Consider the following 17296-nt stretch of genomic DNA (forward strand, 5'->3'; position numbering starts at 1 on the left):
ACTTCAAGAAAGTTAACACTGAAAACACTAAGTGACGCACAGTGACTCAGTGCGTAATTATGAGAGTAACAATGTAAGGAAAATGTGGAGTAACGTAAATTCTACGACTAATACTTCAATGAGCATCAGCACTTATTTTGAAGGTGGTTAAAATAAATCAGTCATGTTCCAGTCTGTTTGATCTTCCTCGATGGCCAGGGTACAGGTTGAAGGATTATGTGAGCTGGTACCCGACTTTTTCTTGTAAGCCTCCACTGTGCCAATGTTCTTCATGACCTCCTCAGACAACTGGTATTTATGGCAGTGCTTTCCTTGCCCTCTCTGTCCATAATTTATGGCTAAGAGTGTTTTCACACTTCAAACTCATTCTCTTCCTGAGTTTTGACTTTACAGTGTTCACTTGGCTAAATACACGATCAGCATCAGCAATTGGATGTGGTAATGAAAGTAATGATAGAGCTGGGGCAGAAAGATCACTGTATGGATTTTCCCCAGTTCCCCCTTTGTAATCTGCTGTTTCTGCCCAAATTTGAATTGTGTCTGAAGCTTATTTCAACTCTGTATATTGTAATTTTCTCCACTGAATGTCTCTGCAGGTCAAAGTACTTTCGTCACCAACAAACCTCTTAGCCAAGTCCGAATCCCAGGTTTTATAGTTTGCAGACATTCACTTGGACTTACCGATGACACTGACCTCAAGACACGAACGTTATCAGGCAAGTGATTACGCAGTTGCTTTACAAGTTCAGTAACTAAGTGGATATACCTTTTACAATACCTACCTTATGAGGAAACATGCAGTCCCTCATTTCTCACTCAAACTTATAACTGAAAGAAGGGTGAGGATCCAGAAAACTTTCTAGTGAGTCACTTTTTTTTCTGGGTTGATGGTCTTAGAGTACAGGGAGTCAATCGGCTGAAGCAAATCATTTACTAATTTTGTTGAATCATTCACTCTTGCATCAAACATTTTAATGACACAATGATCATCTACATAAATGCACTTAAAAACACCATAAACATATATTTTTTTATATTACAAAGCATTACTTAAACCGTTTCGGCAGTACAAAAACGTTATTCTTTCCATGCAAGTTCAAATTGAGTTTGGGGCTCAATCCATTGGCTCAGAAATCTGACTATGGTATCTTCAATCACGAACCATCGTGTCTGAAGGGCATTCGACTCCAGAAAAACGTTCCTCACGAAAAGCTAGCTGTAGCCTATGAGTGAGTGTAGGACAAAGGGGGTGTAACTCAACTAAGTATTCTAACAGAAACAGGACAAGATGGTCACGGTGAGTGGTACAAGACGAGTGTGTCCAGAACACGAACGATTGGTATGAATGACAGGTGCCCATTTTATTTATATTAACTTTCTTTCCTTAGCTGATGTTTTTAAATTATTTCAGTTCTGGCACCAACCCTATTCCTAATTCATATTAATGATCTCTTATCTGTCACCCACCACCCCATCCATTCATATGCAGATGACTCAACACTTCACAGTTCATTCACACTCAAACATCCATTTACAAAGTTTAATATCTCTCTCATCTCAGTACAGCCATCCCCATAAATCAAGACTTATCTAAGGTCAATAAATGGGAACGAAATAACCTTGTCTCATTTAATGTTAGTAAAACCAAACATATACATTTTACTAATAGACATATATTGCCAGATTCGTATATTACCTTCAGTGCTACTAATATTCCTATCTCCAAAAGCATTGAAATTCTCGATGTTTCACTTAACAATGACCTCAGCTGGACCTTTTATGTCAGATCACTTGCCAAAACTGCCACAAGGAAACGTGGATTATTGTACAGAGACCGTAACTTGTTCACTGACCAGCAGTTAGCTACAATTTATAAGAGTCATGTGCGCTCTCAGACTGAGTATTGTTCAACCTTGTGGAATGGATGTGGAGAGGTTACACTGAAACAACTAGACAAAATCCAGAACAAAGCAGTTGGAATTATTAATAACCCTGCTATTATAAATACACTACCTCACCAACAAGTAAGAATGAATGTTGCCTCCCTTGCATTATTTTACAGATACTTTTATGGCAAATGCTCAGACGAAGTTGCGTCCATTGTGCCACTTCTCCATGCTTTCCCTCGTGCTACACGGGGATCTGGTATGGCTCATGACTGGAATGTCACACAGCCATATTGCAGAACTTGTGCCAATCAGAATTCTTTTATTCCCTTGAACTGCATCTCCCTGGAACTCGCTTCTCCGGAATTGTTTCCCCCCAAACTTCAACCTATAGCTGTTCAAGGCCAACTGTTACAGATACTTTATGAATGGTGGAGGCCACTAATCTGGTGTATGGATTTTTTTATTCATTTATTTTTCCTCCTGTGTTCTATTATTAAATATATATATATATATATATATATATATATATATATATATATATATATATATATATATATATATATATATATATATATATATATATATATATATATATATATATATATATATATAGGTTTGATCAAAGAACTGCCAACAATGTCACCAAACAATGAAAAAAGTAGCTAAAATTTTGCCAAGTAACTGAACGGCAAAAAATTTTGCAGGGCGAATTTTTGAAATCACCAAACCTAACAAAAAATTGATCAAGTTGGCCACACTGTAGTGGTGCGTCACGAGATTTTATGGAGTGTCTGGCATTCTTTGAAAACCAGACCAGACTCAGATGGCTTTAAATTCACGCACGATATCTTTCTCAACACAAGTTTGACAGTCACAGCTTTGACCCAGGGATCGCCACCTGTACGAGTACGAGAGTCGGCGTGTTGGAGTTAAGTATAAACCTAAGCTTTCTATTATTATCACTATATTTTTCAGGAAGTAGACTTTGGGCGGACACTGCTCCAGGTCACAGCCCCCCGCACAAAGGCGGTCGACTTTACTGCCCCAGTAACAATATGGTACACCCGCATCATCATCCGTATTGGATCGTCCGAGGTGGATCCCTGGGGCTTCCTGTATCCCTTCAGACCACTGGTGTGGGGTGGTATCCTGGTGGTGCTCGTCGGGGTGCTCGGGTCTTTAATGCTGGTGACTTCTCTTAGTTTACCTGAAGATGTGAAACGATCCAGGTGGTTTACAAATGCTTCCAGCTGCCTGCGTGTCCTGTTGCGTCAAGGTGAGAATTCATACTGTAATGTCGTAGTAGTAAATGGTTATGTGAGATTGCTTCAAAGTCCTCTGATGCGGTATGATCTTGTTTCAGAAGAGCTCTCAGCAACCATGGAACCTGCTCAAGTTTACGATATCTTCCATGTGCGATATAATCGGTCAAACGTGATCCACATGTACACAGTCAGCCGCAGTGCTCATCGTCCGACATATGAGAAGGGTCTACCACTACACACTTTCTGTGGGCCAGCCATATACATGCAAAGAAATGCAACCATATTGTCCACATGACCCACTGATGGTTAAGTATTTCCTCCGTCATCATGCAAGCATCCTGTATGTTCACCAGTAACCAGAACAAAGAAGCCAGCTACAATAGATATGCTCCATCTAAACTGAATGCACATGGACTGACTGTATGAAAATATCTGACACTATTTGTGTACGTTTGTGCTGTCTTTAAAGAAGGTGCTGTTGTCACTCATGTGGCTGTCACAAGGCTGTTCTGATGGTACAGACGTCGGAATAAGTTCGTTTCCTTTTCCGTGGACTAAGGTGTTTGTAACACTGCTCGATGGAGAGCTATCCCCGCTTCCTCCCTTCCTCATAGTCCCACACTCCCACCCAACACCCCTACTTTTCTCTCCAACCCCATAACCCCACCCGGTACCCTCTATACTCTCGCTGACAGCCAGCTAGGGGCTTCTGTACTTCAAGCACCTGTCTAATTACGTGTAGTCCGAACAACTAATAAAGGAATAGTACAGTATATATCATAAACCAAGTTAGAAAAAGGTATGCTACACTGTTAGAGAGAGAGAGAGAGAGAGAGAGAGAGAGAGAGAGAGAGAGAGAGAGAGAGAGAGAGAGAGAGAGAAAATCTGCTGTAATTAAGGCCACTTTCACACGAGACCACCGGTGGCGGCCACCGGAGGTCTCGTGTGAAAGTGGCCTAAACGTTGCAGCAGTAGACACCTTTTTTACACACACACACACACACACACACACACACACACACACACACACACACACACACACACAGACACACACACACACACACACACACACACAGAGAGAGAGAGAGAGAGAGAGAGAGAGAGAGAGAGAGAGAGAGAGAGAGAGAGAGAGAGAGAGAGAGAATAAATCTGCTGTGATTAAATGTTGCTGTAGTAGACACCTCTTTTACACACACACACACACACACACACACACACACACACACAGAAAGATAGATAGATAGAGAGAGAGAGAGAGAGAGAGAGAGAAAGAGGAGTTACAAGGAAAAGTTAGGATCTTAATGACTATGCAGGCCATACCATGGAGATACGTCTTGTTTGCTTGAGAATGCAAATCCAGTTCACATTTATTCTAGTGTAAGATCATGCCGATGAATCCCTTAAACTTCTCTACTGTAGTGTTAACAACGTCCATGTTGAGTCAGTTCCATGTGGAGCAGATCTTGCACGTGAAAAAGTTTTCACGTAATTCTGCTGGTAATATTTTTTCATTTACAGCTTCTAACCATGGTTGTGTGCCGAGTGAGTGTTAAGAGTAAGCAACTTTCTATGTAATGATGGTGAAACCCAATCAGATTTTAAACACTTTAATGAGCTGACCTCGTAGGCTGTGAGTTTCTGCTAAAAATGTCCCACAGCCCTCAGGCGAACCTGATAACTTAGTCTCCTGAACTCTTTTTAAGTCGACGTATGTCTTTTTCAAGCGACCAAAATTCCACAGCAACTCAGGATGTGACCGTATTAAGGAGATATAGACTGTGAGAACAATCTCTTTATTCCTAGAGAGAGAGAGAGAGTAAAATGATGTAAGATAGGGAAGAAAAAGAGAGGTGGGAAGAAGAGTGAGAAGGAAAGGAGGGGAAGAATGGAATACTGCAAGAGAGAGAGAGAGAGAGAGAGAGAGAGAGAGAGAGAAAGAGAGAAAGAGAGAGAGAGAGAGAGAGAGAGAGAGAGAGAGAGAGAGAGAGAGAGACTTGGAATGGTAAGAACAATCAGGAGAAATACTGATAAAAAAAAGTGGGTGAGAGGAGAAACTGAAGCAGAGTAGAGGAAAACACGCAGGTGAAAAAATGGAACAATGTTATGAAAGTGACACATGGACGCAAGCATGCACACACACACACACACACACACACACACACACACACACACACACACACACACACACACACACACACACACACACACACACACACTTTCTGAATATTTGTCGACCTATCTGTCTGTGCCTGTCTGTGTGCTCCCCCCCCCCTCTCTTTCTTTCTCTGCATCCTTTGTCTCATCCCCAGCTTCTTTTTTCCTCCTTCCTCTTTCTGTTTAGCTATCTACTCAGTCTCGGCCCTCCTCTCTCTCTCTCTTTCTTTTCTTCGTCTTTCTCCCCCTGTCACTTTCCTTACCTCATTCATCTTTTCTTTCTCCCTCCCTGTTCCACAACTTTCTCTTACTTTTTTCATCTGTCACGTCTTACCTTTTTTTCTCTATTACTTTCTCCGTATTTCTTTACTTGTACTAAATCCATTTCCTTCACTGCTTTCTTTCCTCAGTAATAACTGAATGCTCTTTTTCTTTCTCCTCTCTCCGTCATTCCCTGTCACTCGAAATCTCTTCTTTCACTCCTCTCTTCCCACTGTCTTTCCCTCCCTTGTCTTCCCTTCTTAACATCCCTTTCTTCTTTCTTGCCCTAAAAATTAACCTATTTTCTTCCCACCCTTAATCTCTACTTTCTCTCCGCAAATTTCTTTAATTTCTCTGTTTCTCTTCCTCCCTTTTTACTTGAATGTTACATTCATTCTACTCAGCCTCAGTGCTTTCGTTTTATCCTGCTTAGTTCTTTCCCTGCATCCTAAAGAGTAACACACTTTCTTCCTCCTCCCTGTTACCTTGCCTCCTTTTCTCATTTTTCTCATATCGTTCTCAGTATTCCGTTCCGTAGCTTTCTTTCCCACTTTCTTCTTTTGTTATCCCTATTTCAATGTTTGCTCCATTCCCATTTTCTCTCAGCTGTCTCCCCTTTTGTCTCTACTTTCCTGTCTCCCGGCCTTTCTATTCAAGTCTCCCTCTTCTCATTCCCTTTCACACTCCTTGTATCTCATTTCATATCTCACTGTCTCTTCTTCTCACTCTGTCTCTTTTCTTAGCTCTCGTTGTTCTTTCCTTGCCTCTCCCCATCTTATTTTCTCCGTAACTATCTCAATTCTCATTTTTCCACTCCCTCTCCCTCTCCGCCTGTCGCTCCCTGTCTATTAACTCTCTCTCTCTCTCTCTCTCTCTCTCTCACACACACACACACACACACAGTTTAGTAAACCTTTTCCTAACTTGGTTTATGATATATACTGTACTATTCCTTAATTAGTTGTTTGGACTACATGTAATGAGAGAGGTGCTTGAAGTACAGAAACCCCTAGCCGGCTGTAAGCCAGAGTACGGAGGGTATCGGGTGGGGTTATGGGGTCGGAGAGAAAAGTGGCGGGGTTAAGTGGGAGTGTGGGACTATGAGGAAGGGAGGAGGAGGGGATAGTTCTCCATCGAGGAGTGTTACAAACACCTTAGTCCACGGAAAAGGAAACGAACTTATTCCGACGTCTCCAAAGAAGGGGAATAAATCGGAACCCTCACCACTAGTACTGCAGACTTCAGCTCCCCTACATCTCCTCTAACCTCCACTAGCCGACCACATACTTTTCTTTTTTCTTATATAGATACGAATGGAAGAAGGAAAAACAAAGGGAAAATAATAAGTTCATGTGCCTAAAGGCATCCTCCATTCATAAAATATTTATAACAACTGGATTTAAATTGAAGTGGATTAAATGTTTGTAGGAAACAACTCCCAGGAAGTGAATGCCAGAGAGTAGTAGTTCTGGGGATAAGTGCTCCACGTTCACCTTCCTGTCCACTCCACTCGTAACTACTCTTTTTCTTCCTCGGACTGTGTGAGTCAGTCTTTACTATTCCTTTGCTACGAAGGGGTTCATAAAATATGAATAAAATCGTCTGGTAACAGGAAAACGTTAACGAAGTGATTGACTTTATAAAGTTTACTCTACTCCACTATTACAGACTTTCTATACCCGTCCACCAGACACATTGCTCTCTGAACAGTAAGAAAGCAATACCTTCTCACGGCCAGGTACTATTCATCTTTACCAGGCGTGGGCGGTTGCTCGTCCACGTCCAGTGGAGCCACGTGTAGTGTTAACAGTGATGCAAAACATCCCTCTGCATCCTCCCCTCTTGAAACAAAGCTGTGTTGTACTGTAAGGAATAATGTAGATCGCTTCTATCAACTGAATCAATCAGCTGGGATTAGTCACAAAATGTTTCACCATATGAACAGCACTGCAAAATAAAAAATATTTATTTTCAGGTGTGATCTTCATTCGATATTGATGGTGGTGAGAAACAGGAGATGGAGAAGGTACAGCTGTTGGCACTATTTGCACTGATTAATTGAGCCTTAGCCAGATATAGCCAAGTGTGCAGGATGGTGGTGTGAGTGTGTAGTGTTGGCCATGTTAGTGCTGATCCTAACCAATGCTAACTTAACCCAGATGTGGTCAAGTCTACGGGTTGGTGGTGGTGGGAACGTGTGGTTTTGGGAGTGTGGATGCTGGCCATGTTGGTGTTGTTCCTAAGTTACGCCGGCAATCTTATGTCCCTCCTGGCCATCAGATACATCCCCATGCCCATACAGTCACTGGAAGATATTGTTGCCAGTCCAGTCACCGCTTTCTTTCCAGCGGGCTCGGCCTTGCTTGACGCATTTGCTGTAAGTTATTTTATGCAACTTGGATATTTGCAGATATAATAATAATAATAATAATAATAATAATTATAATAATAAATTTGGTAGACCCGATAATTTTTAGACTTAGATGTAGGAGGTGGATTATTACGTTCGTACCTGTGATGTACTACCATAAGAGTAGTAAGGGAAAAAAAGCCTTGGTGATCTGACACAGCCTTAACAATTTTGCATTCAAGGGCTTCTCTAGGCTGAATAAAGTCGTCAAATGGCTGCAATAATAAATAAAAAAGGAAGGGCATCGCAGTTTACCTGTCATTCAGATCATATATTATCCTCGCCTAGACAAAAGAGAACGGACCACTGAGAGACGTGGCAAACTTGAAACACAAGGGACGCCTGAAGCTTGCCTTGGGCCGGGACTTTATGACGAAGCTGGACTCTCAGGTCAGACGAGGTGACCATGTCTTGGTTGCCAGCGACTTGACGTTACGCATGTTCATGGCTCAGGACTTTTCTCACAAAGGTATCTTACTTCCTGCTCCTATGATTCACATAATTAAAACTGACGCTAAACACAGGCGTTCTTCTACTTTAGGGAGGATTTAATGGCCACAAGATTATCTTTGTCAGGCTCTTATAATTCATTTTCAGGCGTATACAATCATCTATTGTCAGCTGCAATGTAGTGTAAAGACGTGACCATGCGAATGTAAAGGGTAATGGTAACTGTATTACATACTTTTGAGGGTAGCAAATGTTAGGCTGATGATGATGGTGATGATGCTACTGGGAAAAGCATGCCAAAATGCATGAGGACTTTTACATGTATTTATTATTGGTAGGTAGTGGCGACCATCATCCACTCACCTGTAGCGCTGCCTACTTTGCATTTATCATCCTGTTTCTGTCTGCCCTCCTCTCTTCCTGTTTCTCCCTTTCCTTCCTATCACTTTTTATAACTCTCCTTAATATTGTGCCAACAATTCTGTAAAACCAGTCTCTTATCCAATACTGCTTTTCTGTTTACTTTTTGATTACTTGTAATTATCAAGTTCCTCTCCTTAATATAAACTGTACTCACTTTCAACCCTCATATGGTCGAAATAAATACACCCGTTTTACTCAAGCTTGGCCTAAAATTATCGTCTCGTCATGTTGATTGGTGAGTTTTAACAAGAGATTAACACTAGAATGTGATGCAAGTCATGAAGAAATTCTTTTAGATGGGGTGTTAGAGATCCATACTTGTCCCATTTTGTAAATAAGCTGTGTGAAATAAGCTGCAAAAGGAAAAAAATATCTGGGCCTAGTTAATGTAAAGTGAGTGTAGTAGTCAGCTCCAGAAAACTGCTACCGATTTCATTCAGTGTCATAGTAGCCTGGGGTGCGATACTGGACATATTTACGATCGATTCTCCGCCGTAACATTAATTTCTTTACCCAGGAAGGATTATATACAAGGCAAGACTCTGAATGTTCCTTTCCATGTCCTACCTGCAGGAACAGTTACAAGTCACGGCATTTTTGTCTATTTTGTAGGATTAATTTCAGACATGAGTCGGTATTCTCCTCGGTTACGGAAGCTCTTTAAGACCTCATCCTTAGCGATTTACTTTTGGATATTGCCTGTTGAAATATAATTCTCTGTTATTTTTGAGGTGTGGCGGTATTGGAAGGATATATGTAACACAGAAGAAGAGAGAAATGTGTAACAAAAATTAATCTTATAAGTAAAGGTGTTAAGCTTCCCTAACAGACGAGAATACAGGCCTTAGACCTTCCAAACATTCTGCAGAATTCCTTCCTTGTCCTTCTTGCAGAAACAAATCCAAATTACGACAGGGAGACGATCGTAAGTTCGTTTGAGGATACACTCCCTGAATATCAGTATTGTAACCATTAACTTTCATATGGTTGGGAGAAGTCTAGTAAAATCTTCCAGCTAATTCCAGACGGTTTTCTTCAGGGCAGAGTGAATTTTAGGAGCCTGAGGGTGTTAAGAAAATACTGATAGTCAGTTCGTGAGTGAAATATCTGAAGAATATTACCTATCCAATATGAAAGCCTTAGTGACAAGATAAAATTTTCTAGCCATAAGTAGACGCATGAACGGATTTTTTGCAATATCTACACTAAAATTAAATCCATCTTTCAATACACGAGGCGAGTGCTACTTCTACTTGGCCAAAGCAAAGTTCCTGCCTACGATTATGGCCATAGCAGGACCCAAGGGTAGTCCTCTGATCCCTTCCCTCAGTCGCAGGTGAGAATTATGCTTTCATACTTGCTAACTTTATTAAACCTATGTCTCGCCTAAGATTCATTCATTATATCTTTGTCTTCATTAATAAAGTTACCAAACAAGGGTTAATATAAGAATGGAATATGTAAGGAATGAAAACATTTGTGTTAACCCGTCGCGTCCCGTTAACAAACATATGCTCCCGAACGTTTTGTCACTGTGACTCTCGTTGACGTTTATGGATGTGCTGCAATTGCAAGGTCGGTCATTTGCACATTTTTCAAATTTCGCGTGTGATTTTCGGTACATATACGTGGGCCAGCCTCCTCTAACTGCCGCCAGGCAGGGACCCTCCCAGACCTCGTGTGACCCGTGCGCTCCCTTGTCTTGGTCACTCACCTGTTAGCAGTAACCCAGAACAGACATGGCACACCGAGGTCTCTCTGATGACGAAATTCAAGCCGCCCTTGATGCCTTCACAGACGATGGTGATTCTCCACTAGATGATGATGTGGAGGACTAGGACTACGTGCTGCCTGACGATGAAACGAGCAGCAGTGATGAGAAGGTACCTTTTCCAAGGAAGGTAGTATGTCACGTACCTTAGGGTGAGGGAAGGCTAGCATGGACCCCATACATGTGCACACACCTCTCTCCAACCCCTAGACAAAGGATCTGACGAAGACGAGGACGAGGACGGCGCCGTAGGTCATGGTGTTACCTTGTGGTTGGGAAGAGAGAGGATTTCATTGCTTGGAGCCGAAGGTGTGGCAAGAAGGAAAATAAGATATGGTCCTTCTGTTTTGTCTGGGGAAGGCACAGGTGGTGTGGCAGGATTGAGCATTGAGGGAGAAAGTGGTGGTGGGAGGGAGGCAGGGCAAGCATGTGGTGCACAAGAACAGCGGGCAGGTGAGGAGCAACTGCGCCCTAGCACCTCTTTCTCCCTGCAAGATTCCCACTCATCCTCCCCACAGCCCCGTGATGTGGGGAAAGGAAGGAAAGGGAAGGGAAAGGGGAAGGGAAAAGGGAGAGGGAAGAGGAGTGGGAGTGGGGAATGCAATGCTCTCCACCTCCCCAACCTCCCCCACCACCCTCTCCTCCCCATCCCGATGAAGGCAACGATGGGGATGAGGCTGGAGACGGTAGTGTGTCATGGGACTGGGAAGATGGGAGTGATTTCATTCCCATCATTCACCCCTTCACTGAGGAGTGGTGGTCTGGCTGCATGGCTCCTGGAATCCATGCAGGCTCCACTAGGGTGGATTTCTTCCATCTGTTCTTTGGTGAGAAGTTTGTGGGCCACGCTGTGGAGCAGACGAATTTATTTGCAAGGAGCCAGCACTGTGAAAGCGAGCATCACTGTACGACGAGCAGACACTCCCAACAATACGACTACCCAGTAACCCTAGGTGAGATGTTCATCTTTTTGGCTCTGGTTCTCTTGATGGTATTCTACGGAAAAAACACATTCCGGGATACTGGTCAACGGACCCAATGACCAGCACACCTTTCTTTGGCAAGGTAATGAGTCATAATCGATTTCAGCAAATTCTCAGCCGCTTCCAATTTTACGATGCCAACGACCCTGGTAATGCTGATAACACTGACAAAATGATGAGAATATGGATGGTATTTAATCAACCGCATGAAAAGTTCCACTCATACTTCTATCCATTCAGAGACCTGGTCATAGACGAGAGTCTCATGTTGTGGAGAAGCAATATTTCTTTTCGCCAGTGCATACCCAACAAGAGACACCGTTGTGGGTTCAAGGTCTTTGTTACGTGTGACTGTAAGTTTAGTTATGTGCAAGACATAGTCTTGTGCACCAGTGCACAGACAGACATAATAGAAGATTGAAGTATTGGACTTTCTGGGGCCGTGGTGAAGACAATGATAGAGGAGTACCTTCATCATGATCACGTCTTGTACCTGGACAACTGGTACACTAGCCCCCTTCTCGCTCGGTACCTCTACCTTCATGACACCTGAGTCTGTGGCACAGTCAAGAGAATCTGTTGCCATATGGTCAAGGTTGGGAGGAAACTTGACAAGAACGAGGTGGTTTTCTTCCAGGTGAATAACATCCTCGCCACCATATGGAACCACAACAGGGAAGTTTGCCTCCTGTCAATGGTACACCACCCCCTGATGCACTGCATAGACTCCGTGAATTACTGCAGTGAGAGAAGACACCACATTTGGAAACTGGAGTTGGTACTGGACTACAATGTCAACATGAGGCAAGTGGACCAGTCTGACTCTGATTTCCAGTGTGGAGTGTGCCAGGATCATGATAAAGCGGTACAAAAAGTTCTTCTTCCACTTGGTCGACATCATGGTCCTCAACGCACACTAGCTCCATGCCTTGACAATGGGAACCTCTGAGACCTTTGAGGGGTTTGTGAGGGAGCTGTCTCGCGAAATTATCAGCAGGTACACACAGAACAGGCCCACCACCACATCCGCCCCCCCACATCCACCCAGAATTCCCTATGCCTCATAGGATGCCACTTCCTCAGCAGCATCCCTCCTCAATCAAACCATCCTAGACCCCAGCGCTGCTGATACGTATGCAAGCACTCTAAAGTAAGACCAGCCAGTCAGAGGAAAGAGACAAGATACGAGTGTGTGGAATGCAACTTAGGGTTGTGCCTTGAGCCATGTTTCAGGGAATATCACACCTTGGTACAGAACTGATACTCTGCGTCTTGCGATAATATGATGCTCACTATAAAAGTAATGGCAGTACATATTTGATAATATGACTCTTAATATAATAGTAAGGCCCGTAAATATGTGATAAAAGTTATATAAAGTGGAAACGGAGTAATGTTAGTGAAAAAGTATTATATAAGTTGAAAAAGAGAGTGCAAGTTGAAACAACAGTCATAGCGAGTTCGCTCATTATGTAAATATGTGCTAATATTATGCTAAATATAATCATAAGGCCTGGAAATATGTGATAACCGTTATATAAAGTGGAAATGGGTATAAAATTAGTGGAAAAGTATTATGTAAGTTGAAAAAATGTATGCTGGAACAACAGTCATAGCGAGTCATATGTGGCCAATTTTGGTGATTTCGCTATGCTCGCTCAATGGAACAATCGTTATTTCGCCTATATTTTTGTGTGAAAACCAATATATTTCTGTACTACATGTTATTTTGTACCAAATTAAGAAATCTTTACCTATTTTGAGTGATTTCCACTATTAACCCCAATCATAGAAAACGGGACAGCACCAGAGTGCCTCCAGAGAATACAGTACCAGATGCGTGGAGGACTGGAGGGTCACCTGTTTAGACCACTTCTAGGCTCATGTTAGCACTTTCTCTGTGATCTGCCATCATTTCCCACCAAAAGCGGAGGCTTGAGCCAAAAAAAAAAAAATAAAATCCAAAAACTGCTGGGAGTGGCGGGAATCAGTTGTGAAAAATCTGCCGGGATGGAGCGGGTTGAAACTCATCTACTATGGAAAGTTGCTATCAGGAAAATTTGTTAGTTTTCTTTATGTGAGTAAATCTGGATCCTACTTTTTTAGGTTTCTGTTGTTGGTTTATGAATACAAGTTATTTACCATTATATCTCAGCTCACTGTGGTATTTGCTACACATGCTCATCGTTTAATGTTAGTGTCTTCAGCCCACTTGGCTGTATCTTCTACTTTTTATAATGCAATATGGTTGGAAATGATTAACAAAATTTATGTCTCAGCCACTAGGGAGTTGATAGGGAAGAACATAAATTTACATCTCGACCAGAAGTACGTTTACATTACTTTGAGTTTATATTGTTCATACACTTGCTTTTACATTACTAACATTGTCCAGAATAAATTCAGACAGATTAATAAGCAGCACCTTAATATAAGTAAACATAATTTTTGACTGGAAAACTCAGCCATCTCATGAAGATCACTCACGTACGTGATTAGGTCTTCCGCCAGCGGCTACAGAATCACAGAGTTACAAGACTACCAGGCACCCTGATAATTGCCGTAGCCACTGGATCATAGGACATGAACCCAGTGGACTGCAGGAGGAAAATATACTTTCCTACAGCACACCATATTTCTTTTGTGGGGCTAATGAGTGAGCTGTGGGATGATTGTTTGTGCAGTCACCTGAAGGGATCCCCTTCCAACACTGGACACCCGTGTAAAAAAAATAGAATTGTAAAGTGCTCTATATCTTCCTTCATTCTTTACCCCACTTGTTACACCTCCTCACTACGATGGAGTCTTTATTCATACTTTCGGTACCACCGGGTAATTTTATTAATTTCAGTAGAGGTTTTAAATTACAAGGTTTGGTACATTCTTCATTAACACTTCCGCAACAAGGTCTCCCTACAGTTGGATAAAATAGCCTTAACTCTTCATGGGCAAACAGGGTCCCTGCAGACCCTAGCATGTTTCTAAAATGTTCCCATTAAGCCATTTTTTACTTTCACAGCCTGGCCTCTCATGACTTTTATTGTAGATGGTTATTTTATATCCTCATAAAATTTGAGCAATAAATCTCGCATGATTAAGGAATGACATTGCAATAAATGTCAGTGGGGTCTGCCAGGACCCAACTTGGCCTTTCGTGTGACTATTTTTTTTTTTTTTTCAGATATTTCAGATTATAAACATTATGACAATGTCAATACCAGTAGCAAAGTTTTATGCCTCAATGGCGGTGGCAGAAGGTGACAGAAGATGAAAATTATTCAGATGGTGATTTATCTCTATCCGACGGTGATGATTATGAAGTGCTTGAATGATCGGACAGTGAAATTAGTGTGAGTAGTATTGAGTCTCGTGTGAGTGCTGATGATGGTTCTAGAAATGAAAGTGGTGGTAGTAATAAAGAAGATGCTCATCAAGAGGATGAAACAAGAAATTGTTGTACCAAATTTGAACATTATAGGGAAAGTTTTATTTTAGGATCATGCTAATTTACTTTACACATGAACTTGTGGACCTGGAGCGGTGGCGTCTTTGTCGTGGGTCTACCCCCCAGAGGCTGTCGATGAGAAGAGGAGGACAGCATGGGGCCCAAACCACCGCAACCCCCCCCCCCCGGCCCCTTGTGGGGCTTGAGTACCTGGGAGTGGCTTCGGTCGCCCAGCCAAGTACCACATCTCCCGACACAACACACAACAACACCGTTTTTTCTACACCAAGAAATGACTCCCCAGCTGTCATTTCTCGACTTCTTCTAGCCGGGGACATTGAGTTCCAGGACCCACCAACAAATACATATGTCCAACATGCTCAAAACCTATCACGTCGAGCCGACAGACAAAGGGTTCAGTTCAGTGCAATTCCTGCAAGAGCTGGACCCATTACACCTGCACAACACTTGCATCCGAAAAACATTACACAAACACCTGGACCTGCTCCTTATGCTCCTTCCCCCCACCCATCAACCCCCCTTCCAATCCTACTCCTACTTCCTTCACACCTCCACAGCCAATCCCACCAACCCTTCCCACACCATCCAGTCCCCCACCTCCCACCAATCCAACCCATCCTAATCCACCTCAACCCTCGCCTCCATCACAACCTCCTCCTACTCCTTCCCCTCCACCCACACCACCTACTCCTTCCCCTCCACCCACACCACCTCCCCCTCGTGCTGCAGCAGCCAACACACATTGCACACACAACATAAACATCCTTCAGTTAAACATAGATGGCATAAACACCAAAAAACATGAACTCACACAATTCATCAAACAACTGAACATACACATTGCCATCTTAGAAGAAACAAAACTACACAGAGCACAGAAAACACCAACATTTCATAACTTCACCACCATTAGACAAGACCGGCCGACGGTGGTGGTGGTGGACTCATCACCCTGATACACAAATCCATCAACTTTGCAGATACCAGTGCACACACAAAGTCACTTCTCCCCCCACATGACACCACAATAGAAATACAATCAATTAAAATAAGCACTGGCAACAAATCACACATAACAGTCGCTAACACATACATTCCCCCCCAATCGTCCACCACAGTACCGAACAATTACTGTCCACATATACACCACATCACTAACATACCCAACATCATCCTGGATGGTAATTTCAACGCCAAGTCGTCGGCCTGGCATGTCAACAACCCTGACACAGACAGAGGGCTGGTACTACAATCCCAGACAGATCATCTTTTCATAGTAAACAGTCTAGACCAACATACCCATATCCATACCAAGCCCTCTTCCTTCCATGATCTCCAGACATCACCTTCTCCCCAAACCTCACCCCCACTACATCATGGAGAGTGGTCAAAACCCTGGGTTCTGATCATCTCCCAATAATCATCACTACCAAAACCAGAATCACCCCAGCTGGCCACAAACACACATACACTAATTATAAGAGAGCCAACTGGGAGACCTTTGTATCTGAAACAGAACAACATCTCGAAACACTAAACAGTACACCCATAACAAACATTAACACCGCTGTGCACACTTTCAATACAATAATACAAAATGCAGACAAAAGACACATCCCTAGAGGCAACAGAAAGAGACACAACCCCAAGTTCACACCAGAAATTCAAGGCCTCATCAGACAACGGGACACACTGCGACACTCCCCAACACCCCATACACAAGACACTACACAACAAATACAAGAACTCAACACTCAGATAAACAATAAAATATCAGAACAGCAAACACTAAACTGGAAATATTACCTCCAAACACTTGACCACAAAACAAACATCAGCAAACTCTACAAAACACTAAACAGCATCACACTTTCCAACAGCAACACCACACAATCGCATGCTGCCGGACACCATACCCTCAAACAAACAACAAGCAAACACTCTCATCAATCACTTTTCACAAGTCAGCCATCTAAACCCACATCTCGAAGACCGACGTATCATCCAACGTAAGAGACAGTTCCCCACAGACCCAGACTACGCACCTTTCACTTACAACCAAACGAAGCACATCATTAACAACCTCAAGCACTCATCTGCCTGTGGACCAGACAACATAAGCAACATTCACCTTAAACACCTAGGACCACAAGGCATACAAGCACTCACCAACATATCAAACTACAGCTACTCACATAACATAATACCCAACATCTGGAAGCAT

At 42.7% G+C, this 17296-nt stretch overlaps 1 protein-coding gene across 1 annotated transcript; it reads left to right on the forward strand.

Moving 5' to 3' along the window:
* The first annotated feature begins 1288 nt into the window (after positions 1 to 1288).
* LOC145397039 (uncharacterized) lies at positions 1289 to 12526 on the forward strand. The gene is made up of 7 exons (XM_080270255.1): positions 1289 to 1297; positions 2865 to 3165; positions 3253 to 3399; positions 7729 to 7946; positions 8268 to 8448; positions 10089 to 10188; positions 12442 to 12526. The coding sequence occupies exons 1-7, from the start codon at positions 1289 to 1291 to the stop codon at positions 12524 to 12526; spliced, it is 1041 nt and encodes a 346-aa protein (XP_080126381.1).
* The last annotated feature ends 4770 nt before the right edge of the window (positions 12527 to 17296 follow it).

The sequence above is a fragment of the Coenobita brevimanus genome, chromosome 40 (genome assembly GCF_032717465.1).
Source record: "Coenobita brevimanus isolate Jiangsu-jjx chromosome 40, ASM3271746v2, whole genome shotgun sequence".
Lineage (NCBI taxonomy): Eukaryota > Metazoa > Arthropoda > Malacostraca > Decapoda > Coenobitidae > Coenobita > Coenobita brevimanus.

What these genes read in the sequence shown, in the direction of transcription:
- LOC145397039 (XM_080270255.1), top strand. An exon ending in TCTACCACTACACACTTTCT is followed by an intron (nt 3,400 to 7,728) that starts GTGGGCCAGCCA and finishes AACTTAACCCAG; the next exon opens with ATGTGGTCAAGTCTACGGGT. An exon ending in ATCCCTTCCCTCAGTCGCAG is followed by an intron (nt 10,189 to 12,441) that starts GTGAGAATTATG and finishes TCTGATTTCCAG; the next exon opens with TGTGGAGTGTGCCAGGATCA.